Below are 23,747 nucleotides of genomic sequence, written 5' to 3' on the forward strand. Positions count from 1 at the left end.
ACTTTTGGACTCAGTGGGAGAAGGCGAGGGTGGGATGATTTGAGAGAATAGCACTGAAACATGTACATTACCATATGTAAAACAGATGACCCATGTGAGTTCAAGGCATGAAGCAGGGCACCCAAAGCTGGTGCTCTGGGACAACCCAGAGGGATAGGGTAGGGAGGGTGATGGAAAGGGGTTTCAGGATGGGGGTGACACATGTATACTCGTGGCTGATTCATATTAATGTATGACAGAAACCATCACAATATTGTAAAGTAATTAACCTCCAACTAAAATAAATAATTAAAAAAATAAAGGTTCTTTTTTTCTTTTAATGAGGTCATAAGGGTGGGGCCCTGATTCTCTATGATTAGTGTCTTTATAGGAGACATCAGAGATCTGGCTCAGCCTCTCTCTGCCATATGAGGACACAGCCAGAAGGTGGCCATCTGCAAGCTGGAAAGACAGCCTTCACCAGGAACCAAATCAGTCGGCACCTTGATCTTGGACTTCCCAGCCTCAATACTATGACAAACAACTTTCTGTTGTTTAAGCCACTTGGTCTGTGGTATTTGGTTTTTAGCAGCCTGAGCTGACTACCATAATGTCATACATCTCCATCACTGAGAGACCTTCCAGTAACAAAGGGAGTTTGAATTACAAAAAATCACATCCAGGAAGATGCCTTCCTATGCAGTAAGCAACACATGAATTTTGGATTTGACTTTCGATATTCCCATTCAAATACTGCTATGAAACTATAAGATGAGGTCAGCTTAACACATCAGTAACAACGACACTGAAGACTCTTTGAAGAGCTAACTTCTACTTCAGATACCCTTTCATCAACCAAAAAAACCCCCCCAAAACCCCTCATGGTCCTAAACCCTCCTTACCTTGTTTATCCTGAGATAAATAAGCATTCGAAGAAATTAAACTAGCATTTTGCTATTTATTAGGGCAGAACTAACTGCTTTCTTTGGACTGGTGATTCCAACATCTATTTAGGTTATAGAGCATTTTGTGTTAAAGGAAGAATATTGCAAAAAAGTGATATACTGAATTCTATCATATCAACTGGAGAAGACTCTTGAGAGTCCCTTGGATTACAAGGAGATCAAACCAGTCAATCCTAAAGGAAATCAACCCTGAATATTCATTGGAAGGGCTGAGGCTGAAGCTGAAACTCCAATACTTTGGCCACCTAACGTGAAGAGCCGACTCATTGGAAAAGACCCTGATACTGGGAAAGATTGAGGGTAAGAGGAGAAGGGGACAATAGAGGATGAGATGGTTAAACAGCATACTCACTGACTCAATGGACATGAGTTTGAGCAAACTCTAGGAGATAGTGGAGGACAGAGGAGCCTGGTGTGCTGCAGTCCATGGGGTCACAAAGAGTCGGATATGAGTTAGCGACTCCACAACAATAAACATATCAATTAGGAAAAACTTCACTAACTGAAATTATAACAAGATCCTAAGTATATAAGGTTCCACATTCAAGAGTAGCAAAACAACCTTAAGAACGTTGCATTTCCAAAATTTTCAGCTACTAGTTGTTTGTTATTTGTTAATCTGTTTTGTTTTAACTAGCATTCTTCTGCCAACAGCACACCAAAGTTTAGGAAAATTTTACAGGGCAAGAAAAAATCTTTGGATTGAGAACATTTTATCTTCTCTCTTTGAACTAATTAGAAAGAGAATGCCAACATTAAGGTCCTGCTGTGGAATTCAGTTTGAGAAGCACTGTTACATCTAAATGTATAAAACATCTGGGCTTGGGACTTTCCTGGTAGTCCAGTGACTGGGACTCCCTGCTTTCAATGCAGGGTGCATGGGTTCAATCCCTGGTTGAGGAACTAGGATTCTACATGCTGTCTGGTGTGGCAGGAAAACAAAACAAAACAAAAACCCATCTGGGCCAAGGAATCTCTGACCAGTTCCCAGGCCTCAGAGTCATGATGATACTCAGAAATGGACAGAAACTTCTCAGACGCAGAGACAGAGAAGATGACCTGGTGAACCAAAAAGGCTGGTTTCCCATGGACACAACTCACAATTCATCCTGTATGTTGTCTGTTAGTTTGAAGAGCTGCTCCTGGCCCTCTGCCTGGCTCTCCGAGTAGCGAGGAAGCAGGCCCTGGGGCCCTGTGCAGCAGCGTGGCTTCCGTACCCTCTGTGCTTGAGTCCTAGGGTGGGAAGGTGGACAGAAAAGCAAAGAGGTTACATGCTAATGCTAAAATGACTTCCCTTCCTTCCTTGTCTGAGATAAAAACGCCACTTCATACAGGACATGCTCTAAATCTGCTGACCAGCATTAAACCCACATTCAGTACCCACCGTGAATGCACTTGGAAGAAAGTGGTTAAAATCTCCAGTTTTGAACAAGAACTTCACCGTTGCCATTTCCTAGACACGTGATCATGGGCAAGTCAGTTCACTTCTTCAACCCCCAGTTCTAGTTCTCTCTGTAAAATGGGATGACAGTACCTACCTTGCAGGATGGCTGCGAGGATCAAACAAAACTATGCCCATCAAGCCTGGGCTGGACAGAATGTGGGCTATCCACCAATGGTGACTCTTGTCACTGTTATTATTACTGGACTTACTCTGGGTCACCCTCTGTTTTTCTAGGGATCTCTTCTGGAGAGACACCTCTGGACTTGGAAAAGGTCAGGAAGAAGTGTGAGAGGTTTGACTGTGAGTGAGAACACATCAGGCTCCCCATCTTCTAGGAGGAGCTCAGCTGCCTGGTGTCGGGGAGGGACACAGGCATCGCAGGAGGGAGGAGAGAGACTCCGTGGACCAGTCCCAGGCCACAGGCTGGGCTCCAACTCACGGTCTTCAGCTGTCGGTTGCCCAGAGGAATCTGCTTTGCTATGGCTTTCAGGGTAGGCTGGTGTTGTCTTTTTCCACAAACCATATACAGGGTAATTGATAAGTACTTTCTGGTGTTTTCCTAGAAACAGGAGTCCATATTTGTCTTGGAAAGGCTGTGCATTTTTCAGATGACTGATAAGAGTGTGCCTGGTCTGTCCTCGGCCTTGTACTTGGTGTACTTTTCATTATTTGTTCCTGGATTCCAGTGAAGCAAAACACCCCTCTCTAGACACATCTAAATGAGAGGCTGAGGCTTGCCACTCCTGAATCATGAACTAAGAGACTTACTTGCAGGGGCAGGAAAGTGCCTGGTAGGCAAATCAGGGTAAAAACACAGGGACAGAAGCAGAAATTTGCCACAGGCCACACCATGGGTGAGATGTAAAGATAGGACAACTCAAAAGCCCTCCCAGGCCCACGCCAACACTCCACCTACCAGGCCACGTGGGCTCAAGCTCCATACCTGGGTAATGCTTGATCTGGGCTTGGAAACCAGAAATCCAGTGATTAATTTTATAAAAAGTTCAGTAAAAAGGATGCCCCAAGAATACACTACTAATTGTGTTCTCCGAGTGAGACTAAAAAGAAGTTTTGATCATCTGCACCAAGGGAATGGGTAAAAAAAAAAACACACCCAATTTTAATTACAAGATATATTCACGTACTCCTGCTGTGCACAGTCTCAATTCCTTCTTTAAGACTGAGGCCCACTGCTGGTTATTTAGATCCCAACAACTGACTGAAGGGGGCTCCCCAGGTGACTCCTGCCAATGAAGGAGACATAGGAGACAGGGGTTCGATCTCTGGGTCAGGAAAATTCCCTGGAGAAGGAAATGGCAACCCACTCCAGTATTCTTGCTTGGAAAATCCCACGGACAGAGGAGGCTGGCAGGCTGCAGTCCATGGGGTCACAAAGAGTCACACATGAACTGAGTGACTGAGCATGCAACTGACTGAAAATATGGAGGGCAGCAGAGAGGGCTGCCATTAACCCTTCACACAGACGCCGGACAACTGTTGTTGTAAGGATGCTGGCAAAACACTGCGTGGGAGAGAAACCAGGGGAAGGAGTGTGCAGTGCTTTTCCAGGTAACTGAGTTCTGTTCTTATCTCCTGGTCCAGTGAAACATCTACCGTCGTTTCAAACACTGTCTAGGACAGGCTAAAAACACATCTTTTCCTCAAGTCAGGCTTCCTATCCTATCACCCCTGAAGCTCCTGGAAGAGGCCTGGGTGCCATGGCCGAAGCCCAAAGGCCCTCAGGAGGCCTGCCAGGCGTGCTCATCTACGTCTTTCAGTATAAGGCTGCATCCTGACTCCTCTCCCTACATCCTTCTGGATCTACTGGGAGGATCGAAGGCTCAACTTTCACACATGCCCCAAATCTCTCTCTTTCTCTATCGCTCTTGTAACTGATAAATGATCTCTGGATTTGGAATGGATTGCTCCAGTAGTTTTGTAACTTATTCTGTTTCCACTCCTGTCCTTCTCCTCACAGCAAGTTGTTTCAAAAACAAGTCAGGTTAAATTGGCCATGAGCTCAAAATATATTTGCTTCACATCCCACTTAAAAAAAAATATTTGCTTATTGCTTGGCTCTCCACCTGGAATGTAAGCTCCATGAGAGGAGGGATTTTGTTTTATTCCTGGGTTCATGGTAGAGAAGCAGCAGTATTAACTGAATAGATGAATGAAGGCATTTGGAGGTGGGGGTGGGAAGAGGTATAAAGGCCACTTTGACTACTGAGCTAAAAACAAGAGATGATATGCAAACTTTGCTGAAGAGATTACAGACCATGAATGCTCAGCTTTGAAAGCCAACAAAATTAAAGCAGAATATGAACCAGCTCAAATCCCAACTTCCTGAGGGAAAGGTCAAGGGTGTGTCTGGCCAGTCAACTAGTCAAAACAAAGAAGGCGCATGAAGGCAGAGACATGACAGGAACATCTCTGTTGACACATGTTTTCCTTAGAAGAAACATTCTTTTCATGAGTATTCAAAGCAGGGAAAAAACATGCTACCAAGAAGGAGAAAACTCAGTGAGAGTCCTGCCCTCCTTGGGTGAGATCCGAGAAGCCAGAGCAGGCAAGGAGAGGTGGCCCGTTTCTGGATCTGCGCTTCTGAGAACCACATCCCATGAATAACAACCACAGAACAGTTGTGAATGTAAGTAAGTGGCCCTCTATTGTCACCAAATAGCTCTCTGGTGCCTACAGATGGTCTTGATTCGGTAACCTCCCTCCACACCGTCCCCAGAGTTCTGTGATCCATTCTTCCCTCTATGCCCAGTGCATTATCTTCTACCTTTCAAACTCTAAACACACCTGAATGCCAGATGTGCTCCCTCATGGGTATGCACTGCCTGTTTGTTAAGTTTTCTTATCTGTCTCCCCAACAGGTCCTCACTCCATGATCAACCAAACACCAAGGGAAGGTTGTTGTGGAGTGTTCAGATCCTGCTGCCTGGAGCTGCTTGCTGTGGCATTCAAGGCTCACTGTCCACACAGACACAGGAGGGAGGACACGGAGTCACCCTTGTGGTCTCCTGAAGGTCCCATTCATAAGAGGCGATCTAGACATATATTCTTACTAGAAACAGAGATGGATTAAAGGCATTCTTTCCACAGTCTCCTATGTCCTTATCATTGCTGGTAGGCAAGAAAGGATTCCTACTTCTCCGAAACCTAATTAAAGTGTTAACCTCCTGAGGTCCAAGTTGGGAGGCTGGGGAGTGGAGGAGTTAAAACCATTTGCATGTGAAAAAATTTAGTTCCAGACTTCAGCCAACAGAAAGTTTAAAGAGACATCTTCAGTGCAGGCCCTCATGTGTTATGGGAACTGCTTTATTCATATATTGACCATGGCACTAAAAATTCGAGCATAACCCTTTGAGATCAGGATGACTGTACATGTCACAATCCTAAATCTGTTCACTCTGGGATTCAGGAATACAGTTCAGCTCAGTTCAGTCGCTCAGTCATGTCTCTTTGTGACTCCATGGACTGCAGCATGCCAGGCTTTCCTGTCCATCATCAACTCCTAGAGCCTGCTCAAACTCATGTCCATCTAGTCAGTGATGCTACCCAACCATCTCATCCTGTCGTTCCCTTCTCTTCCCACCTTCAATCTTTCCCAGCATCAGGGTCTTTTCCAATGAGTCAACTCTTTGCATGAGGTGGCCAAAGTACTGGAGTTTCAGCTTTAGCATCATTCCTTCCAAAGAACACCCAGGGCTGATCTCCTTTAGAATGGACTGGTTGGATCTCCTTGCAGTCCAAGGGACTCTCAAGAGTCTTCTCCAACACCACAGTTCAAAAGCATCAATTCTTCGGCGCTCAGCTTTCTTTATAGTCCAACTCTCACATCAATACATGACTACTGGAAAAACTGTAGCTCTGACTAGATGGACCTTTGTCGGTAAAGTAATGTCTCTGCTTTTTAATATGCTGTCTAGGTTGATCATAGTTTTTCTCCCAAGGAGCAAGCATCTTGTAATTTCATGGCTGCAGTCACCATCTGCAGTGATTTTGGAGCCCAAGAAAATAAAGTCTCTCTGTTTCCATTGTTTCCTCATTGATTTGCCATGAAGTGATGGGACCAGATGCCATGATATTTGTTTTTTGAATGTTGAGTTTAAGCCAACTTTTTCCCTCTCCTCTTTCACTTTCATCAAGAGGCTCTTTAGTTCCTCTTCACTTTCTGCCATAAGCATGGTATCATCTGCATATCTGGGGTTATTGGTATTTCTCTTGGCAATCTTGATTTCAGCTTGTGCTTCACCCAGCTCGGCATTTCACATGCTGTACTCTGCATATAAGTTAAATAAGCAGGGTGAAAATATACAGCCTTTACCAATTTGGAACCAGTCTGTTGTTTCATGTCCGGTTCTAACTGTTGCTTCTTGGCCTGCATACAGACCTCAGGAGGAAGGTAAGGTGGTCTGGTATTCCCATCTCTTGAAGAATTTTCCACAGTTGTGATCCGCACAAAGGATTTAGCATAGTCAATGAAGCAGAAGTGGATGTTTTTCTGGAACTCTCTTGCTTTTTTGATGACCCAACGGATGTTGGCAATTTGATCTCTGGTTCCACTGCCTTTTCTAAATCCAGTTTGAACATCTGGAAGTTTACATACTATTGAAGCCTAGCTTGGAGAATTTTGAGCATTACTTTGCTAGTGTGTGAGATGAGTGCAACTGTGCGATTGTTTGAACATTCTTTGGCATTGCCTTTCTTTGGGATTGGAATGAAAATTGACCTTTTGCAGTCCTGTGGCCATTGTTGAGTTTTCCAAATTTGCTAGCATATTGAGTGCAACATTTTCACAGCATCATCTTTTAGGATTTGAAATAGTTCAACTGGAATTTCATCACCTCCACTAGTTTTGTTCATAGTGATGCTTCCTAAGGCCCACTTGACCTCACACTCCAGGATGTCTGGCTCTAGGTGAGTCATCACACCATTGTCATTATCTGGGCCATGAAGATCTTTTTTGCATAGTTCTTCTGTGTATTCTTGCCACCTCTTCTTAATATCTTCTGCTTTTGTTAGGTCCATACCATTTCTGTCCTTTATCGAGCCCATCTTTGCATGAAATGTTCCCTTGGTATCTCTAATTTTCTTGAAGAGATGTCTAGTCTTTCCCATTCTGTTGTTTTCCTCTATTTCTTTGCATTGATCACTGAGGAAGGCTTTCTTATCTCTCCTTGCTATTCTTTGGAACTCTGCATTCAGATGGATATATCTTTCCTTTTCTCCTTTGCCTTTTGCTTCTCTTCTTTTCTCAGCTATTTGTAAGGCTTCCTCAGACAATCATTTTGCCTTTTTGCATTTCTTTCTTGGGGATGGTTTTGATCACCGCTTCCTGTATAATGTCACGAAACTCTGTCCATAGTTCTTCAGTGGTGTTCAAAAAAACCAGTTAGATCACTGTTCCTAAGTCACTTGCCTGTATGTTCCCATGAACCTATTAGCATCTGGAAGGAAAGGACTCCATTCTTTTTGTTTTAAACTGGACTTCTGGACTAGACGCATCATTATCCTCAGTTTAGGGCCCACTATCATCACTGGCTTTTTATTTATTTTAAATGACATAATAAACATCTGTGAAACCACTATCCCTTGTGTGAAAACCCCATTGTCTGACCATACCTTGAGTCTATCTGTGTGGTCCTCTCCCTCTCCTCCCCCTCCCCATTCCTCTTTCCTTTTCCTCTTCTGAGATAGCCACTACTCTCTATCTTGCACTTACCATTCCTTTACTTTCCTTCTGCATGGAGTCGTATCACATTTCAAAGTATGCTCTGGTATAGTCTTGTTACATTTTCTGGTTTTCATTGTTTGGGGCTTCTGAAAAAGGATGGCACTACCTTCTTATGTTTGCAGACTTACTTCTTCCTCCTTGAAGTCCTATTGTTAAGATTCAATCACTCTTCTGTGTGCAGCTATAATTCAGTTATTGTACTGGCTTATAATTATTCCACTGTATGAACAGACCATCACTCATCCAGCTTCCTGTTGATGGCACATGGAGTATTTCCAGGTTTTGCTACTACAAACAATGCTGCTGTGTACATTCCTATACCTGTTTCCTGGTGAACCTCGACAAGAGTTTCTTTGGGTACATACTTAGGAGCTGTTTGCTAGACCACAGGGCATGAATGTTCAGCTAACAAGATAATTCAAACTGTTTTCAGAGAGGCTGAAACAATTTACACTCCCACCAGCAATGCGTTTCAGAGAGCCTAGTAACCTGTATCCTTTCCAGCACTTTTGGTACTGTCCAGGGGAGCACTGTCCAGCACACAGCCACTGGCCATGTGTGGCTACTGACACTTGAAATGTGGCCAGTGTGACTGAGGAACAGAATTTAAATTTTTTCCTTTAAATGTGCTCAAATTTAAATAGCGTATTAGATAGCATTGGTCTAGCTTCTAACGTTTTTTTGCTGCTTGAATGGGTTTCAAATAGCATCTTGTCTTCTCATGCCCATCTTCCCCTTTCAACCTACAGCACAAGGGATTCCATTAAGAAAAGAGGTGCAGATGTGGAGCAGAGCAGAAAGATCAGCCTCCAGGCTGCTCTTGCCCGTCAGGGCTGCTCTTGCCCGTCAGGGCTGGGACGTCCTGGGACTGTCTTCTGGCTTCCCCGCTCACCATCACCTTTGCTGGTAAGACATGATGCCTCTTGGGCAGGGTCCTGGTACCACCATCCTGGGGTTAACGAATTATTCCACAAGAGGTGGCACAACTCCACCCACTCATCTCTCATAAGGGGATGGCATCTCTCACTGACAAACACTTCACACAGAAGAGAGCTTACAAAAGGCGGGAGCTGGCTTAGTGCAAAGGCAGCAGCTCTGCCTCCACAAACCTTTGTTTAGCCCAAGGGCCGCGGTGCACTTAATTGCTGCCAGCTGGGGGTCTGTCGGCCATTTTAAGCCCTCGGCTGCTGCGGTTTAGAAATTTCACAGTGTATAGAAAGAAGCAGGCGTTCCAGTCAACCAGTTAATCCAAAATGTCAGCACCAAACGAACTTGGGCTTTGAACTCCATGGAAATGTCAGAGCGCCGGCTGTACAGCATGGACGACTCTCCCCACAACTCCCCACCCTGGGGGAGAAGGGGCTGCTGATACAGTGGCTGATACACTGCAGATACCCACCTAGAGGGGGAGATCAATGCAGAGCAGCTCTGCATCTGGCCACTGCTCTCTGACGTTCACTGGAGCCAAAGCCAAAGATCAGAGTAATGAAAACAATCCCTGTCATTTTCTTGAAGCAGCAGTAAATCCAAACAAGGTGACATGGGGCGATCTAACCAATTCCATCCACTGGGTTGATCCTGCCTTTCAGCCGGAGGGTCAACGGTTGGCCAGCTATTATTTGTTCTTCGCTTCTATGATGAGTAACCATGTCATAGTTCTATTAGTTGAAGACAGATGTTGTACACACATACACACACCCCTGTACAGCTTGAGTTAAGATATTAGTTGGCTGAAGAATCTGTCATGGCCCATGTCTATCAACCAAATGAAGTTCAAAAAACAATCAGTAAATGAGGACAAAGTGTGTGTGTCAAACATGTGACTTCCTAGCATAAGAGAATGTTTAGTCAACTGATGACTGCCATCTTCCTTAGGGACTGTGAACGGACCTCAGCAAGATGATGGATTGTGCTTGCATTTACTTTATGTGTGTGTCTGAAACTTTTGTTATAATTAAACATTTTACCTGTATATACTTGTGCTAGACTGAGTACAAACAATTAGGCTGAGATGGTCAACCCAGACTCTCTCTTTAAATACTAGCTGTTAATGAATGACAGGGCTTCCCTGGTGGCTCAGATGGTAAAGAATCTGCCTGCAATGCAGGAGACCCAGCTTCAATCCCTGAGTCAGGAAGATCCCCTGAAGGGAATGGGTATCCAGTCTAGTATTCGGCATCTGGTCCCATCATTTCATGGCAAATAGATGGGGAAAAAGTGCAAGCAGTAACAGATTTTATTTTCTTGGGTTCCAAAATCACTGTGGATGGTGAATGCTGCCACAAAATAAAAAGACTCCTGCATCTTGGAAGAAAAGCTATGACAAACCTAGATAGTGATTTGAAAAGCAGAGACATCACTTTGTCAACAAAGGTTCGTATAGTCAAAGCTATGGTTTTTCCAATAGTCATGCATGGATGAGAGAGTCAGGCCATAAAAAAGACTCAGTGTCAATGAACTGATGCTTCTGAATTGTGGTGCTGGAGAAGACTCTTGAGAGTCCCTTTGACAGCAAGGAGATCAAACCAATCAGTCCTAAAGGAAATCAACCCTAAATATTCATTGAAAGGACTGATTCTGAAGCTCTAATACTTTGGCCATCTGATGCAAAGAATGGACTCATTGGAAGGCCCCTGATGCTGGAAAAGATTGAGGGCAAGAGGAGAAGGAGGTGGCAGAGGATGAGATGGTTAGATAGCATTACTGACTCAATGGACATGAGTTTGAACAAACTCTGGGAGATAGTGAAGGATAGGTAAGCATGGCGTGCTGCAGTTCACAGGGTTGCAGAGTTGGACATGACTTAGCGACTGAACAACAAATGAATGCCAGCTACAAAGTACTAGAATTCTTGACTGAGTGGGTTAAACATCTATCAGTTCTCTAAAAGGAATTCAAGTCTGTCTCAACAGTATTCTCCACACTGGAGAGTATGAATTGGTTAAAACTTCTGATATCCACTGCAGCACAGTGTCTAGACCGATCACCAAGCCTGCTATGCCAGGGGTGACATCTGACCTCTGACCTGTAGCCTTCTTCTCATAACTGTATCCACTTCCAAAGACTAAGTAGAAAAGGACTTCTCCACTAACTCATTTTACTCCCTTCAGTACAAACTGTAATCAAAGAAGACTCTACTATAGGGTGGAGACCTCTGAAGTCTGGCCAGTTTACAGGAGAAACTCTTCCCCATAGTTGCATGACAGACAGAATTCTACTTTCTAGAATGTACTCAGAGATAGTATTCTACCCGTAAGTTTAATGATAACTGGGCTCTGGCTGCGTTAAGTCTTGAACTGAGGAAATTATACCAAATACCCAATGACAGTTTGGATTTTGAACACATTGAAAAAAAAAAAAACAGTTGGACAGAAAGAAACCCTCTGTCAGTAGAGGTTGGTTCCTAAATGAAATTACTGAGAAGCCAAACTGAGAGCCTTGAGAATGACTTCTACCTGCCTCTGCCCCTCACCATCATCCCAGTTAATGAACTTTTCCTGAGCATAGGCCGTGCTGAGCCTTTAGGAATACAGAGATGAATGGAGTTCTCAGGGAGCTTCCTGGAGTCTAACGGAAGAGAAACAGAAACAAGCAATTATAATGTGGCCGGGGAGCCTGAGGACAGAGCGTGTAACATGGTAGCAGGGTTCAAGTCCCAGTTCCAGCGTTTACAGACTGTGTGACCTACTGCAGGCTGTGTAACCTCTTGGAGCTTTGGACTCGTCATCTGTAAAATCGGATACTAATGGGGCTGTTGTGAGGAATAAGTCAATCAATATGTGTACAGTGCTTATAAAAAAGCCTGGTACAGAGTAAGTGCTCAATAAAATGCTACTGATGATGATGATGATGGAGTATCTGCAGAGGGTGCCATGTGTGCACGAGAGGGGCCCTAACTTAGCTTAGCCTCGGTGGCTGAAACCAAGATGGGCCGGGAGCCAACATCCAGTCCTTCTCTCTTAGTTTTCTTATTGGGGAAACCGCTTCAAATGGAAATATTCCCCTTTCCCTCTTGCTTTCTTGTCAACATTCTACTTACCTCTCCCTAGAGCTCTGAAATCATGTGTGTAACAACACATAAAATTCCATATTGTATTGTTATAACCAAAAATGCGGGAAAGATGCTGATTCATGGAATTGTTAGAAATTACACGACCATCGCTGTTAAGTTTTTTGTGACTTGACATCCTGCAGTGGGGACGACGTTTCCTGGGCCGGGCTTTCTCCCATTGTGGGATTCACACCTGACTTGTTTATAGGGGTCAAGGCTTCCTGTAACCTAACACATGTTTGGGGGACTCCATGACACTGCAACTTTGACAGCTGGTAGGACTAATGCCAACAGAGATGACGACTGGGATTTAAACTCTAAGAATGAGACTAATTCAGAGCTTTTACTCCTAGTCCACTAACTACCTGTTCATGAAGCTGCGGGGAGGAGTAAGGCAAACTCAATCTACAAAGAATTTCAATCAAGTGGACAATATGATACTGAGATTACAGCCTGATAGCCTTGGATGTCCTGAAATGACTAACTTTTGCATGCATTCTGGGGTTGATTTTCAAAAAGCAGTTGACAACTTACAAAGCAGTTTGCAACTTTCAACATCTTCACTACAAAAACAAGGTGTTTATAAACACAAGCTTCATTTATGTTTAAGCACAGCATTCTGATTCAGTGTAAGGCTTACAGGAATCTCTAACTATGGTCAGTTTCATTACTAACCTATCACTTCTAAGGCCAATCCCAAGGTGCTTCACATGGGCCTAAAATACACTTCCTGGTAAACTTATTTTGTAGCTATTAAGTACAAATATTAATGATAAGAAGTTGATTAAACAAAGCATATTGCTTTCAGATTGATTTCTAGCAAATAATTACATAATTACTTTCTTTTAATCTTTACATGACCAAACTTCTCCCAAAAGCTGGATCCCTTTTAAGAGAGGGATGAAATTTAGGAGCATGGTGGTACAGGGAAGAACATGAAGCTTTGGAAAAAGACAAACAGACCTGAATCCCTATCCAGTCACTTATTAGCGGAGTGATCCTGAAGAGGTTACCAGATTGCTCTCAGCCCTTGTTTCCTTGTCAATAAATGGGAATATAATACTTACTTGGTTACGACTGTTGAGTTAATATATGAAAAGTGTATAGCACAGTGTCTGGTACATAGCTATTGTTGTTTAGTTGCTAAGTCACGTCTAACTTTTTTGCAACCCATGCAGGAAGCCGACCAGGCTCCTTTGTCCATATTTCTCCAGAGGATCTGCCTGACCCAGGGATCAAATTGACATCTCCTGCATTGGCAGGTGGATTCTTTACCACAGAGCCAACAGAGAAGCCCCTGGCACATAGTAGGTACTCACAAAAGTTGTCTGTCTCCCATGCCCTTATTAAGAATTACTGGGTAATTACTGGTCATAGCAAACACCCTTTTCCAACAACACAAGAGAAGACTCTACAAATGGACATCACCAGAGGGTCAATACCGAAATCCGATTGATTATTTGCTTTGCAGCCAAAGATGGAGAAGCTCTATACAGTCAGCAAAAACAAGATGGGGAGCTGACTGTGGCTCAGATCATGAACTCCTTATTGCCAAATTCAGACTTAAACTGAAGACAGTAGGAAAAAACACCAGACCATTCAGGTATGACCTAAATCAAATTTCTTATGATTATCCAGTGGAAGTGACAAATAGATTCAAGGGATTAGATCTGATAGAGTGCCTGAAGAACTATGGATGGAGGTTCATGACATTGTACAGGAGGCAGTGATCAAGACCATCCTCAAGAAAAAGAAATGCAAAAACGCAAAATGGTTGTCTGAGGAGGGCTTACAAACAGCTGTGAAAAGAAGAGAAGCTAAAGGCAAAGGAGAAAAGGAAAATAATACCTATTTGAATGCAGAGTTCCAAAGAATAGCAAGGAGAGATAAGAAAGCCTTCTTCAGTGATCAATGCAAAGAAATAGAGGAAAACAATAGAATGGGAAAGACTAGAGATTTCTTTAAGAAAATTAGAGATACCAAGGAAACATTTCATGCAAAGATGGGCACAATAAAGGACAAAAATGGTATGGACCCAACAGAAGCAGAAGATATTAAGATGAGGTGACAAGAATACATAGAAGAACTATACAAAAAAGATCTTCACGGCCCAGATAATGACAATGGTGTGATCACTCACCTAGAGCCAGACATCCTGGAATATTAAGTCAAGTGGGCTTTAGGAAACATCACTATAAACTGAGCTAGTGGAGGTGATGAAATCCCAGTTGAGCTATTTCAAATCCTAAAAGACGATGCTGTGAAAGTGTTGCACTCAATATGCCAGCAAATTTGGAAAACTCAACAATGGCCACAGGACTGGATAAGGTCAATTTTCATTCCAATCCCAAAGAAAGGCAATGCCAAAGAATGTCCAAACTATCGCACAATTGCACTCATCTCACACGCTAGCAAAATAATGCTCAAAATTCTCCAAGCCAGGCTTCAACAGTATGTGAATCGTGAACTTCCAGATGTTCAAGCTGGATTTAGAAAAGGCAGAGGAACCAGAGATCAAATTGACAACATTCGTTGGGTCATCAAAAAAGCAAGAGAGTTCCAGAAAAACATCCACTTCTGCTTTATTGATTATGCCAAAGCCTTTGACTGTATGCATCAGCACAAACTGTGGAAAATTCTTCAAGAGATGGGAATACCAGACCACCTGACCTGCCTCCTGAGGAATCTGTATGCAGGTCAAGAAGTAACAATTAGAACTGGACATGGAACAACAGACTGGTTCCAAATCAGGAAAGGAGTATGTCAAGGGTGCATACTGTCACCCTGCTTATTTAACTTATATGCAGAGTACATCATGTGAAATGCTGGGCTGGATGAAACACAAGCTGAAATCAGATTGATGGGAGAAATACCAATAACCTCAGATATGCAGATGACACCACCCTTATGGCATCAAGCCTCTTGATGAAAGGGAAAGAGGAGAGGGAAAAGCTGGCTTAAAACTCAACATTCAGAAAACTAAGATCAAGGCATCCGGTCCCATCACTTCATGACAAATAGATGGGGAAACAACGGAAACAGTGACAGGCTTTATTTTTGGGGGGACTCCAAAATCACTGCAGATGGTGACTGCAGCCATGAAATTAAAAGACGCTTGCTCCTTGGAAGAAAAGCCATGATCAACCTAGACTGCATATTAAAAAGCAAAGACACTACTTTGCAAACAAAGGTCTGTCTAGTGAAAGCTACAGTTTTTCCAGCAGTCATGTATGGATGTGAAAGTTGGATCATTATGAAGGCTGAGTCCCGAAGAATTGATGCTTTTAAACTGTGGTGTTGGAGAAGACTCTTGAGAGTCCCTTGGACTACAAAGAGATCCAACCAATCCATCCTAAAGGAAATCAGTACTGAATATTCATTGGAAGGACTGATGCTGAAGCTGAAACTCCAATACTGTGGCCACCTGATGTGAAGAACTGACTCACTAGAAAAGACCCTGATGGTGGGAAAGATTGAAGGCAGGAGGAGAAGGGGATGACAGAGGATGAGATGGTTGGATGGTATCACTGACTCAATGGACATGAGTATGAGTAAGCTCTGCGAGTTGGTGATGGACAGGGAAGCCTGGCGTGCTGCTGTCCATGGGGTGGCAAAGGGTTGGCCATGACTGAGCGACTGAACTGAAGTCAATGTGAAATACCGAAACACATCACTTTTAAAACTCAGATTTGAAATTTCAGCCTGACAGCACACTATGGAAAACATGGCTTACTGAATATGCAAGAATGATTCATAAGGGGAATAGCAAATGTTGGGATGCATACATGTTTTCCACAGGAACTACTGCTTAAGTGTTTACTCACCTGACTTACTCTATCTGCACCTTATCTGTTTGAAGAACTTTTTAAAAGCAGCTAGAGCTAATCAATCTAGCAGCTCAGTAAATTATACTAAATGTCAAATTTTTAGAATTGGAATGAATAGTTTTAGAATATTGCCATTAATAAAAGTCATAACTGAGGTTTTCAGAAATAGAACACTTTATCTAAATGAAGTCTGTAAGATTGCCTGAATGCATCCAACCCCTGAAAAGTGAACGGCCGTGTCTGAAGGGGGTGGTGATGGAGGCTGTGTCCTTAGCCTCCACTCCCACCTCTAACCCCAGGTCTCCACCCTCTGTTGCATGAAGGGCCTCCCTCTCCTGTGATCAAAACCAAGCAGGTCTGGGTGCTGCAGCCTCTGAGGACCTGCTTTGTGACTTGTTTGGTTATTTATTTGGCTGCACTGGGTCTTAGTTGTGGCACATGGGATCTTCACTGAGTCATCGGGACCTTTGGTTGAGATGCAAGGACTCTCTAGCTGTGACATGGAGACTCAGGAGTTGCAGTGAATGGGCTCTGCAACATGTGGGATCTTAGTTACCCGACCCGGGAATCAACCCTGCATCCCCTGCATTGCAGGGTGGACTCTTAACCACTGGACCACCAAGGAAGTCCCTGATTTGTTTGCTTTCAAACTGTTTATTCAGACTGGAAGTTTCATACAAACTTTTACTATTGAACAGAGAGTACTGGTCGAGGTGAAGTAGAAAAGGAGAAAGAGGGACCAGGAAAAGATGCTTCAAAAAAGGATGAGGACACTGAAGATCAGCAACTCATGAGAATGAAAGTTTACGTACTGCTTCCTCACTCACAGGGATAAACAGGGTGTGTTTCAGGCCCTGAGGTTGGACTTGAGACCCTGAAAGGGTCGCAGAGCCAGCCAGAACATACCCTCTTCTCCAGGCACCAACCTTTCTGGGGAGGAGCCTCCTGCTTGAAACAAGTCATGGTCTGGAGAGTGTGGTGAGACCTGAATGGAAGCCCCGTGTGACCAGAGCTTTCTGTCTCTCCCGTGAGTCGTACTCCAGCCCCTTCGCTGTACCCCAGCTCAACACACACACAGACGCTAAACGACTAGACTGAAGGCATGAGCCCGTGCAGGAGCGGGAGCAGGGGAGCCAGAGCTGCTGCTTCTGAAGGGGGTTGGGGGGTTGAGAAGGGGCAGCCCAATGGGGGACTCTTCTTCGCCCAGCCAGGGGAAGGGCTGGGAGTTGGTAATAACCCAGGAACTCCTGGCACAGGAATGCTGATCATCTCCCCATGGACAGACACTAGAAAGTTACTGACCAAGTCATGTTCTCCCAGGGTGGAGGGAAGTGACAACTGGACAGTTGCCTGGTTGTACTGGGGGACCAGGCACCATCTGTACTTTTCCAGGAAGGAAAAGAGCAGTGGGGCCTGGAACTCTGGAAACGGGCCAGGGACCTGGCTCCCTACAGATGGTCCAGTCCAGGGTTGACACTCAGCACTGAAGCAGCTCAGAACCTTCTGACCAAGGCGATCAACTCTGTGCACCAGCTCAAATTCCATGGAGATCTTCTCCAAAGCAGTTTTTACTGTGTGGCTTTCATTATTTCAGTCCCAAGTCTTAGGTTCTGTTGACCTAGAAACATATCACTTACTCTCTCTCTCATCTTCCTTCTGACCAGTGGGTATTTTTTTATGGTTTGTCTTCAAATTTAACCTGAGCTTTTTCAGAATCAAGGCTACCTCTTGGAGAACCCACCCTCTGCGAACAAGAGACAGCACCTTCCTTTTCAACTTGGGTGGAACGCTGTGCCCTCAAGACACTCATGGATTTCTCAGGCTGAGGAAGACACTGTTCTTTGTTCTGGCTCTTGTTACAATGCCTGAATATAAAGCCAGAGCAGGAATGAGGCAAGGAGAACATATATGTGTCCAAATGGGGATTCGGTTCAAAGGTGTCCTGTCTGTCTGGACAGGAAGAAAACAGAACCCAAGCTGGCAGCGAAGTGATTGCCTTCGGTGCCCTCGACAAGGGGTATGTTTCTGCCTGTTCCCATGACGTTCAACCTGGTAACAAAAGATTCTTCTTTATTTGGTGATAAGGTCAAGCTGCCTTATAATTAAGTGCTGCCGGTGTGAACATGAATGGGACGGATTGCCATAGTCCATCAACCCTTGGCAAACTGGTTTGTTTGGTCTGGACAGCAAACAACATTCCACACTACTGGATTTTTTTTTTTCCTCCCAGATCCCCTGCGGCCCCATCACCCACCCCCCCCACCCCAAACCTTTTTTAAAAATTACAATCTGTTCTGCTGTCTCAAGTTACATTCTGTAAATAATAAGCAACACTGATGAAATGCAAAAAGCTGAAAATTTGTAAAGCAGAAAGATCTGCAGCCTGTTTCACATCTGTGTCACATTAAACACGCACTCAACAGATCTGCTGATTCCTGTCTAATCAGCACACGAGGCCGACGTGGGCCAGGAGGGCCTTCATGCCACAGGCCACAGTGGGGCCGAGGGCCACTGGGGGCAGGTGAGGAGGGGCCAAGCCCACAGTGCAGTCTGACACTTGGCCACCAGCCTGCTCTGGTCTGGGTCCATGTGCAGCGCAGACTGGTGGGTCACAGCTGCGGTGAGGTCATAGGAGAACCACCACTCAGAACCCTTCCTTGCCAGTCGTCCATCGGTAATGGTGAAGCCGGGTGCATGGCGGTTAAACGAAATGACACGTTTTAATGATAAAATGTCTCATTTGAAGGAGCTGGCTCCCTATACATTAAGATGACTACAAAATAAAAATAGAACAGAAGGAAACCAATTAAAGCCCATTTGGGAAAACGCTTAGAGGCTACTAGAGATGTTAGTTGCTCTGCCAGGCAAAATCTGATCCCATCTTTACTTCTTCCAAGCGTTTTACACACACGCATGCTTATGTATACACACACATCTGTAGGCATGCGTGCAGGCACTTGTGCTACCACTAAGAAAACTGGCAGAGCATAAGAAGAAACTGGCACATTTTAAACTTGTGGCATCGTGTGAGTCCCCGAATGATTGCAAGGCTCTGTGTTTGGGGGAAAAAACCACATTCAGACTCAACATGGGGTCTTAAAGCAGAGGAGCATGTGAACCTCTAAGGGTACCCTTTGGAAAAACAGCGGATTGCCACCTCCACCTGCTCTCTTACATCCACGTTTCCCCTTCGATCTTAGGTGAGAAGACACTAAGACTAACAGTGCTGGACCCCCGGGGTCCACAGTTTGTCTCGATGGCTGCATTTATTTAGTGTTGACTCTAAGCTTCACAAGATTCTTCTAAGGATGTGTTTTATTAGCAGTCCATTTCACAGAGGAGAAAACCATGCCTGAGAGAGATTATGCAGTTTGTCCAAGGCCATTCAGCTGTTAAGTGGCAAAATCCAACTTGATCTTGGGTCTTTATATTAGTCTCAGACACGGTAAACTTCTTATCAGCATGACTGTTGGTGAAATCTCTTTAATACATACTCTGAGTTCATCACTGTGTTAAGCAATCTGAAAATCCTGGAGCGACACCAAAGAAGGCAATAATATGATCTCAATAATAATACAGTCCAGTTGGGAAGATAAGGTGTTTGTACCTAGACCACATTATCAGTGATGGGAGAGCTAAAGAGGCCTGGCTCTACACACTGCAGAGGACATGGTTCCTGGCAAGGCCCCTGTCTTCAAGTAGGGCCCTGACCAAAGGCAGAGCAAGGTTTTTATTAATACAGCAATGTAAAGCATCAGTAATAACCTGCCAAGTTTTACAGCAGGAACTGGTGGTAAACCAATACTAAGAAGAAAGAGGAAATAAATGAGACAAAAGTCAGTTAGTAGACCACCCCACGTAAAATCTAAAAACATCTGATTGAAGCCTCATTCTTTTTTTAAATTTATTTTTTAATTGGAATATAACTGTTGTGTTAAGTTTCTGCTGTACATCAATGTGAATCAGCTGTAAGAATACATGTATCTCCTCCCTCTTGATCCTCCCTCCCACCTCCCCCCAGTCCCACCCCTCTAGGTTATCACGGAGCACTGAGCTGAGTTCCCTGCCCTATATAGTAGCTTGGCTGATGCCTCATTCTTAATGGGAAAGCAATGGACTGAAGAACAGTAAGCAGTGTCAGTTCTCTATAGTCATGATGCACACTTTAACTTCATTAATAGAATTTGCCAAGTGATTAATCTAAATTTTATTAATATTTAGAAGAAAGATATATACCAATGTGAATGATAAACTGGTAAGATGACTACTACTGGAAGGGTAGGATCGAGACAGGATGCAAATAAACAAAAACAAACATATTCAAAAGGAAGACAAATTCTGACCTCAAGTGTTTAAAAAGGACTGGGGTGAAGAATATGCAAGTATAATTCACAAAGGAAGAACTCTAAGTGGCCAAATGAAAGATGAAAAGATGATGCAATACCCCTAGTGATGGAAGAAATACAAGTAGTATCACCGAAAACATTCCCTCTCAGATCAGCAGAGACTCAAACATTAACAGTGCCTTGCTTGTAATACAGCATCTACATTATAAACTTCTCAAAAGAATTCTGAATGAATGAATGAATGAACAGCCAAAGCTTGTGGAGGGTCAGAGAGAAGGGTCTTCTCAAGCACACAAGGTGGGAATACAGGTGTTTCAGTTCCCTAGAAGGCAATCTGGTAATGCGTTCCGAAGGAGAAAATACATTTACCCTTAACCCAGCAATTCTATTTTTAGAAATTTACCCTAAAAGAGAGAATTATACACATGTGAAAATATACATGTAAAAGATGCTTATGATGGCAAAAAAATTAGAAACATCCATCAAGAAAGGACTAGCTGAGTACTGGGTTGGCTAAAAAGTTTGTTTGGGTTTTTCCATGACACCTGACAGAAAAATATGAATGAATTTTTGGACCAGCCCAATATATTGTTGTATATGTGCAATTTAGTATTATGAAAATGTTGAAAATGACTTACTAATATTACATAATGTTAAAAACAATTTACTTATTAGGCCATCAACAGTTGTGCTTCTATGGTTCATCTAATGTCACATATACATACGTATTTGTACGTGAGTGTGTGCACATGTACATACATACATACTAAGGTATCTGGCAGGGTTACCACTATGAGCCTTTTGGTGATTATTAACAGCCAAGTAGGATTGAGTTCGGAGAAGGCAATGGCAACCCACTCCAGTACTCTTGCCTGGAAAATCCCATGGATGGAGGAGCCTGGTAGGCTGCAGTCCATGGGGTCGCGAAGAGTCGGACATGACTGAATGACTTCACTTTCACTTTTCACTTTCATGCACTGGAGGAGGAAATGGCAACCCACTCCAGTGTTCTTGCCTTGAGAATCCCAGGACGGGGGAGCCTGGTGGGCTGCCGTCTATGGGGTCGCACAGAGTCGGACACGACTGAAGCGACTTAGCAGCAGCAGCAGCAGGATTGAGTTATTTTATGTTTCTTTTTAAAAACAGAAATAATAGTACCTATCTCATTGGCTTGCTGTAAGAATTACAGAAGTAATTCACACAAGGTGAATTATCTTGGAAGTGTTCATACACTATGAAGGCTCATATACTGTTTGGATATGAGAATAGCTCAGGTTTGTATATAGCTTTAAACTCACAAGATAGAAATACTTTTTAAAAAGATGATTCAGGGAGCAGTCAGGCACAAACACCAAAATGTCTAAAGTACATTCAAGAAGCAAAGCATGAGTACCAACTGCAACGATCACATATTGTAGACAAGCATGGGTTAGGTACAGGCTAGTTAAGGAGTGAGACTGGCCCGTCTTCGTCTGGAATGGCTTTTTTTTCTGAGTGAATATTTCTTCAGAGGAAAGGCCATGAACTAGCCATTACTATCACTTCTCTCTGGACCGGGAGGCCTGGCCCTGAGCTATCTATACTGGATGGTGGTAGGGGCCGTGGATGTTGCTTTGTTGACCTGAGGGTCCTCTGCAGGGGACTTCCTTTCTAGCACATCTCACTCACTTTTCCAGCACTGTCTTGCTTTCTGAACCTGAGCAGCAGGAGAGAGGTCATTCTTGCTTGTGGTAAATGGCTAGCTCAGAGTAAGGAGGTGGGGGCGCAGGGGGTGGTGTGTGGGTTAGACGGGACCAAAACAGACCCAGGTGCTCAAAGCACTTACCCTAAAGAGCCCCAGAAGGCAGGACACCGATTGCAAAGCAGGCACTCCAAGAAGGGGTAAAAGCAAAAGCACTCTGCCCCCACAGCTTGCCCCAAACCTTCTTCCTGCTAACCCAGGAGAGAGAACATCTGGACCTAGTTTTGAGGCTCTCCAGCTGCAGAGCCACTAGAGTGAAGTTCGTGTTTCACTGGAAATTGCATTTCAGGGGCTTACAGACTGTCCTTTCTGATTCTCATCAGGGTGAAGTACAACCTAGAAGACAAGCTGGTTCAGAGACCAAATCAGCTTTCCTTTGAAATGCTCTCCTCTCCTCTTCCTATTCCCCCTTTGAAAGCAGACTTAACGGTCCCGGTGGTGAGAAATCAAAAATATGAAAGAAAGAAAAGGGCGTGGGGTCGTCTCAGGTGTGTTTCTGAGCCTTCATAAAACTCAGACCCATGCCCTGGGTCACAGCTGCACCGCACCTTCAGAGCATTTGCTCTCCTAGGAAACAAGAGCCAATGAGACCGAGTTCACATGAGTCACTGGCCTGGGGCTTTCCTCTACAGGAGTGGAAAAAGTGTGGATTGAAAATGTGCTAGAACTTGCTGAGAGCCAAGGAGGCAGAGGGAAAAGATGCTAGACCCTTTCAGACAGAGCAGGTAGCAGAATAAACAGCCCTCCTACCCCAGTCTGGGGCCAGCCACTGCTTATGCTCCATCACGGACATTTGCAGTTGGCCTCTTTGGGCTCTGGAACACAAGCCAGCCAGCAGCCCAGACCAGTGAGCAGTGGGCACTGGCCCTCCTGCCTGGGCCTTGCTGAGCCTCTGAGAGGAGCAGGTGTATCAGGGGGCTTGTCCAGAGAAGCAGAGGCTACAGCACTGCTTCCTGCCACGCTAACACAAAAACACAACCCCTCTTCTAGCCGCTCCTGTCCACCGAGGGACTGTTTCTCCCTCTGGACCTTGGGGCAGAGGCAGTTAGAGAGGGCAGGCATGTGGCTTTCTGAAGAACAAGTTCCTTGGGGTGAAGAGAAGCCGGTAGGCCTGGGACACCCCTAATGCTGCCAAAGGAAGGTGAGTCACACATAAGCCAAGAGGTGACTCTTGAGTCGCTGCTCTGTGCTGCTGCCGTTTCGAAGGATTGCTCGGATGCAAGCTGCTCGGACCAGGCTTCCTTCTGCATGCTACATAAAGCACTGGAATTTTCTAGTGCTCTGTCTTAAGATCTCTGCAGATAACAATCTCTATAAATTTCACTTCGTGGATCATCTGGCCACCTCATGGCATCTTTAATCACTCTAAACGGAACAAAATAATTCAAAAGAGCAACAGAATTTCTTCCTATAATTGAACCACTCCCTCAGTTCAGTTCAGTTCAGTTACTCAGTCGTGTCCGACTCCTTGCAACCCCATGAATCGCAGCACGCCAGGCCTCCCTGTCCATCACCAACTCCCGGAGTTCACTCAGACTCAGGTCCATCGAGTCAGTGATGCCATCCAGCCATCTCATCCTCTGTTGTCCCCTTCTCCTCCTGCCCCCAATCCCTCCCAGCATCACAGTCTTTTCCAGTGAGTCAACTCTTT

General features: G+C 44.3%; 1 protein-coding gene and 1 long non-coding RNA gene across 12 annotated transcripts in view; one reads left to right on the top strand and one right to left on the bottom strand.

Annotated features, from left to right (window-relative positions):
• VPS13D (vacuolar protein sorting 13 homolog D) overlaps positions 1 to 23,747 on the bottom strand; it is a 273,475-nt gene that overhangs the window by 13,960 nt on the left and 235,768 nt on the right. For 9 of the 10 annotated variants that reach the window (XM_024976417.2, XM_024976416.2, XM_024976415.2 and 6 more), the window contains 1 exon segment: positions 2,046 to 2,177. In XM_024976417.2, coding sequence (XP_024832185.1) covers positions 2,046 to 2,177 — 132 coding nt within the window. 10 annotated transcript variants of the gene reach the window in all.
• LOC112441834 (uncharacterized) lies at positions 2,719 to 13,048 on the top strand. Of its 2 annotated transcripts, XR_009490847.1 has the most exons (4): positions 2,719 to 5,035; positions 5,268 to 5,520; positions 8,881 to 9,037; positions 10,007 to 13,048. It is a non-coding gene; the product is annotated as an uncharacterized lncRNA (long non-coding RNA). The 2 variants fall into 2 exon arrangements; XR_003029729.2 differs by having other exon boundaries at positions 8,881 to 13,048.

Source organism: Bos taurus, chromosome 16 (assembly GCF_002263795.3).
Source record: "Bos taurus isolate L1 Dominette 01449 registration number 42190680 breed Hereford chromosome 16, ARS-UCD2.0, whole genome shotgun sequence".
Lineage (NCBI taxonomy): Eukaryota > Metazoa > Chordata > Mammalia > Artiodactyla > Bovidae > Bos > Bos taurus.